Genomic DNA, 5,493 nt, shown 5'->3' with positions numbered 1-5,493 from the left:
CGAGGTCCCTTCCAGCCCTGATGTCTATGAAATCTATGAAATTAAAGTTGAATTTGACTTGGATATGGGTAAATGCAGTTATAGGTTTCAGAATGTATGGGAGTGCTAACTGATATGACTGAGAAGCTGAGTGAGCCAGGCAAGAAGATGAATTAAGTGTGTTTTTAAACTTACACACTGAAGGGAAAGATCAATGGGACTTGATGGGCATATGTCCTTGCTGGGGGTGATCTTTGCAGAATGCAAGCTAGCGAGTACTCTGGTGCTTAAGAATTTACTTAATAGATGTTTCAATAATTTAGAAAATAATTGTACCTTTTTTAGTTGAAACTGGAAGGTTTAACAACACTTATAGATTCATAGATTCCTAGGTTGTTAGGGTTGGAAGGTTAGAGTCAGAAGGGACCTCAGTAGGTCATCGAGTCCAACACCCTGCCCTTGGCAGGAAATTTAATTGTTCTAAATTCAATGTTTTTTTTTTTTAAATTTTAAAATCTGCTCAGTTTTTCCACAGAAAATTTCATTGGAAATATTTCTTTGATGTTTTACTTGGAAAATTCGACAAAATTTGTCAAAGTTTGTGGAAGTTTTCAGCAAGTCATGTGATCGATTTTAATCACATACTACGTCCTACCGAAGCCAATGTGTATTTAAACATATGCAATGCTTTTGTACTTAAATTTTGAAAAATTGGTAACTATATTTTATCTAAAACTTAGACTTAATATTTGTAATTTTGTATTAGAAACATATTATGTTCAGTGGATTTTATCTTTAATGAAGTGTGAATCTCTCTCTGATAGACCAACAAGCTACCGGTAACTGTCTATGCTTCTCAGTTTGTTCCTTTTCCGTGGCGTTATGCATTACACTTCAGTTCAGTTGGGTGTCCTATGTAGAATCCTTGACAAAGCTGCATCCTGTAGTACCTGATTCCCAATCTAGGAAATTTCATTCAAGCCTACTTCACTGTTTTTGTTCTCCCACCTATCTACTGGCCCTATCCTACAAAAATATATCTTATTTTTATTGGCAGAACCTGGTGTTACTTACTATTGTACTGCTGAATGCCACTTGAGACTGGGAGCTGTCACAACGTCCCAATGACCTCTTCCTTGCATGTCCAGGAACATGAGCCCTGGCACTTTGACACCTTCTCAAAGGTTTTGCACTTTTCTGTTTTAAAGTGGCTGGTTTCTCAATCTCAATAGCAGGAAGAACGACTTGCTGGCATTTTGTCCAGTCTGTATCTTCCAAGTCCATATCCTTGTGGGTCTCCAATCGTTTGGCTGTAAGACAGAAAGCAAGACTGTGTCTCTTTTGTGTGTGTGTGCATTATTAGCAGTTCTGAGAGAGTTATTTTTTTAAAACCAACTCAAAACCATCACCAGAAAACCTTCAGCGCCCAGTTCAGTTCCTTGGCAAACCTCCATCTTAAATGTGTGTTATGGCAAACCAAATACATTACATTTTAAAAGAGAATGATGACTTCTATGGATTTCTCTTAGGACTCTTAGTGCTTAGCTGCACTTTGCAGTTCAGTGGCACAGAAGAATCAACTATGGTAATTAATCCACAAATTTGGTAATGTTTTCAGTCACACAGCACAAACATCTATTTGGCAGCGGCTGGGCAGCTTAATGACATTCTAAGCACTATGGGGAGCTGGAATACTTATATGCCTGATAAATGCTGTGGGTCTAATCCTGTACTACTTACATAGGCAAAACTCCCAACGAAATAACAGAACAGCAAAGGGAGTTTAAAGCTAAATGGTAATTTTGTCTCAGTAAGGACTGAGAGATTAAACCATTAGTACTTATTAATGACAAAGTAACTATCAGCAGTGGACCTTAGCCAAAACTTCCAACTCAAATAGCCCCCAAATCCAGGAAACTTCAGAAGCCGACTGTGCAGTTTGGGCCATCTCTAGCAAATGCATTATTGTTCCTCTTTCCTATATCACACAGCTGATATTGTGGTAATTACTCCTGGACCTACTGCGTTTAATTACCAACTAATCTCACTTAGTGAGAATCTGGGAAAGGAGTGGCTGGCAGTTACTGCAGAGGTATGAATTTAAGAGGAAATTTCCTTCTCATAGACTTGAATAAATAATCAAAGTAGAGCAGCAGCTAAGATGTTTGATGTGGGAATGTGAAGACTAGCACATTTAATTTAAATGTAATTTTAAAAACATCATTCTTGTGAACCTTCATCTCAAGGCTTCATTGCCAAAAAGCAAACTAATCCTATACCTCACCAGTCAGGAAAAGGTACAGTAGGATCAAATACAAAAAGTCATACAAAGAAAAAGGCCAACATAACAATATACATCTCTCACCATTTTCCTGATGTGAAAACTCATTTCCATTGATAGTACAACGCCGAAACACCATTTTGTTCTCTGTTAGTGTCCCAGTTTTGTCAGAGAAAATGTGTTGGATTTGCCCAAGATCTTCAGTGATATTTAAGGCTCGACACTGTATGGGAAAATCTCTCTCTCCATCGTACAGATCAATGTCATTGTGAATCAAGAAAACTTGGCCCAATTTGACTAACTCAATGGATACGTAGAGAGAGATGGGGATCAACACCTGAAAGAAGAATTATCCTCAAGATGTTAGCACCTCATTAGTAGGTTTTGTTCCTCTCTGTACTTTTCAATATCAGGAAAATCCTGTGTCAGATGCGGTCATAACACATTATAGAGGAACAAAACAACACGTCTTTCCAAAGTCATATTCTAAAACTGAGTATAAATTGCCAGCAACAACTGTCCAGAAATGGGGAAATGATGTCCACATATGGATAGGTGCAGCAAATGTGGGTCAGCAGGCCCCCATCAGATTTGCAAGTGCTCAAATAGGGTTCACAACTAAATCTGGTTGAAATTTTTCAGACAAAAATGCTGGCTTGATTAACATGAAATGTTTCATTTGAAGCATTTAGGGTTCCATGGATTTCTTGCTAAATCCAAGGTGGAGCCCTAAGAAAGCTTTGCCTGAGTTCCTGGGGGACTGCTTCAGGACTAGACACCCAGATCATCCAGGGTATTTGTTTAGATGATGGTGCCCCTGGCTTATTGTTACTTTAAAAGGATGGAGCATATCTTTGCAAATCCCATAAGCATCCCCTCTGTTCATCACGTCCACCCCATCTTAATTCTACCCTCCAGACTCTGAAAGCTTAAAATGCAGAAGTATTGTTTTTCTTTAATAAAAAATAGCTCCTCTAGGGATTCAACCAACAGCTCAGAAAGTCATCTTCATACTTCATTCATATTAAGCAAATTCTGTCTACTTAAATCTTAGCAGCTATAACAATAAATAGGAAAAATAAATGCATTTTCCCCTCATCCCATAAAACGTTCTGTTAGGTTTAATCGGGCTCAGATATATGAGTTTCCTAGTTCTAATTTCTCTCTCCCAAATCAACACAGCCTTATCTAGTTGTTATTCCCCATCAGTAAAAACTACAATAATTCATTTCACTATTTCTTTGGGCTCCTAAGCAGAATTCTTACTCTGAAATGGTGGAGGACAAATATGAGATTTGGATGCCTGTATATCATGATTTCTAGAACTATTTAACAACAAGACCCACATCCTTCCTATCAACATGCATGTGAAGGGTTAAAATAAGCAAAGAAAAATCTATTATTTAAAAGGAATAGTGTACTCATATTTTACTTGAATTGAGCTTTAGGGCTCTTATACTTAAAAAGCTTTCATGATAAAAGGGCTTCACCCAAAGGCAGAGCATCTGGTTCTCCTATTTCAGCTAAAAAGTACATCTTATCTCTAGCAAATAAACAAGTCCTTTCTGGCCAGTATTTAATAGTGTCTATAAACACAAAAATGTCTTGATCAAGTTGATTTTTGCTAAAGAGAGCAAATACTTCATCCTACTACAGTAATGGCCCAGCATACACTAACAGTGTTATATTTTACAGCAAGGACTGGCAACTTTGTCTCGTCTGATGTGGGACGGGTGGCTTCAGCAGCACATCAACAGTGGCAGGCTTCCCCTGCACCCCCAGCAGAGCCACACGGCTGAGAGCTGGGCATGCCATGCCCCTGCTCCCCAGGTCCTTCCCAGCTCCTGAGTGAGAGCAGCTTCCAGCCAGAGGGGAGGGGTAGCAGCTTCCACTCCCCCAGCCCTGGTACAGTTCCCTTCTGGCTGAGAAGTGTGCCTAAACCACCCCTGCTTTTCCCAGCACCCTGTTCCCCGGCTGTGGTACATGCGCAGTTTCCACCTGAAAGGGAACTGCACGGTGGCCAGGGAGCTGAAAGATGCTTCCACGCTGCTCCTGCTTCTCTTTGCCTCCATGTCTCCTACCCAGCCCAGTCCCAGCAGAGCTTCTCTCCAGCTGGAAGCAGCAATCGGATGGTAGCTTTGGAGGAAGTGGTAGGGAAAAACAGAAACAGTGCGGGCACAGCTTCCGGCTTTCTGGCTCCAGCACAGTTCTGCTGCTCGGCCCCAGCATGGGAATGGGCATGGGCACGGGCACGGGCACGGGCACAGGCAAAGCCTGTGGCTCTGCTGGCCATATCCAGTGGCTCTGCAGGCTGGCTTGGCCGTATGTTGCCAACCCCTGCTCTGCAGCATTCTGTGAGCATTTCTTTAAAATATAGTTGCTCATTTATAAAAGCTAAGAAAAAAGAAAAGTCAAAGTATCAAACATCTGGTACTTGACATTTTTTTTGGTTAGCCATTATATGCACCTTCTGAATCTCAAAACCCTTACGAAGAGTTTGTTTTCTTCCTTTTACCTGTAACAAGATGATCATTGTCAGGAACATGTAGAAACCAGCAAGTGCCAATGACAAATAGTAACCATTTACATCCGGGACGTTGAATGGTGGGTGTTCTGAAAAGGTCCCATTCCAAATACCATGGCCTGTGGAAAAGATACACACTATTTTACTGGACTAAACTGGTGATATCCAAGTTGTGGAATGTGTGGGCTCAGCTGCTCAAATTAATTAAAAATAAATAAGTGTTCTCAAACAGTAGAATAACAGAATAATTGAAAATCAGGGTTGGAAGGGACCTCAGTAGGTCATCTAGTTCAACCCCCTGCTCAAAGCTGGACCAGCTTCAAATATATCATCTCAGGCAAGACTGTGTCTAGCGGAGTCTTAAAAACCTCCAAAGACGGAAATTCTACAACCTCTCCGGGTAACCTGTTCCAGTGCTTTATACTCTACTAGTAGGAAAGTGTTTCCTAATATCTAACCAAAACTTCCCTTGCTGCATCTTGAGACCGCTGTTCTTTATTCTGTCACCTGTCACCACCAAGAACAGTCCAGCTTCATCTTCTTTGTAATCACCGTTCAAGAAATTGAAAACTCCTATTAAATCCCTTTTCAGTCTTCTCTTCTCCAGACTAAATAAGCCCAGTACCCTCAGCCTCTCCTTAAGTCATATGTCCCAGCCCTCTAATAATTTTTATTGCTTAACGCAGGACTCTTTCCAATTTATCTACAT

The 5,493-nt window shown here is 40.5% G+C and overlaps 1 protein-coding gene across 2 annotated transcripts in view; it reads right to left on the bottom strand.

The window, feature by feature from the left end:
• Positions 1–5,493, bottom strand: part of ATP10B (ATPase phospholipid transporting 10B (putative)) — a 299,969-nt gene that overhangs the window by 33,585 nt on the left and 260,891 nt on the right. For both annotated transcript variants that reach the window (XM_019534887.1, XM_019534886.1), the window contains exons 8-10: positions 4,776–4,903; positions 2,345–2,597; positions 1,054–1,289 (exon numbers count right to left, since the gene is read on the bottom strand). In XM_019534887.1, coding sequence (XP_019390432.1) covers positions 1,054–1,289; positions 2,345–2,597; positions 4,776–4,903 — 617 coding nt within the window. The remainder of the gene's footprint in view (positions 1–1,053; positions 1,290–2,344; positions 2,598–4,775; positions 4,904–5,493) is intronic.

Source organism: Crocodylus porosus, unplaced genomic scaffold (genome assembly GCF_001723895.1).
Source record: "Crocodylus porosus isolate Cpor-Errol unplaced genomic scaffold, CroPor_comp1, whole genome shotgun sequence".
NCBI classification, from domain to species: Eukaryota; Metazoa; Chordata; order Crocodylia; family Crocodylidae; genus Crocodylus; species Crocodylus porosus.
The sequence above is the reverse complement of the archived record's forward strand: the minus strand, read 5'-3'. Positions and strand labels throughout refer to the sequence as shown.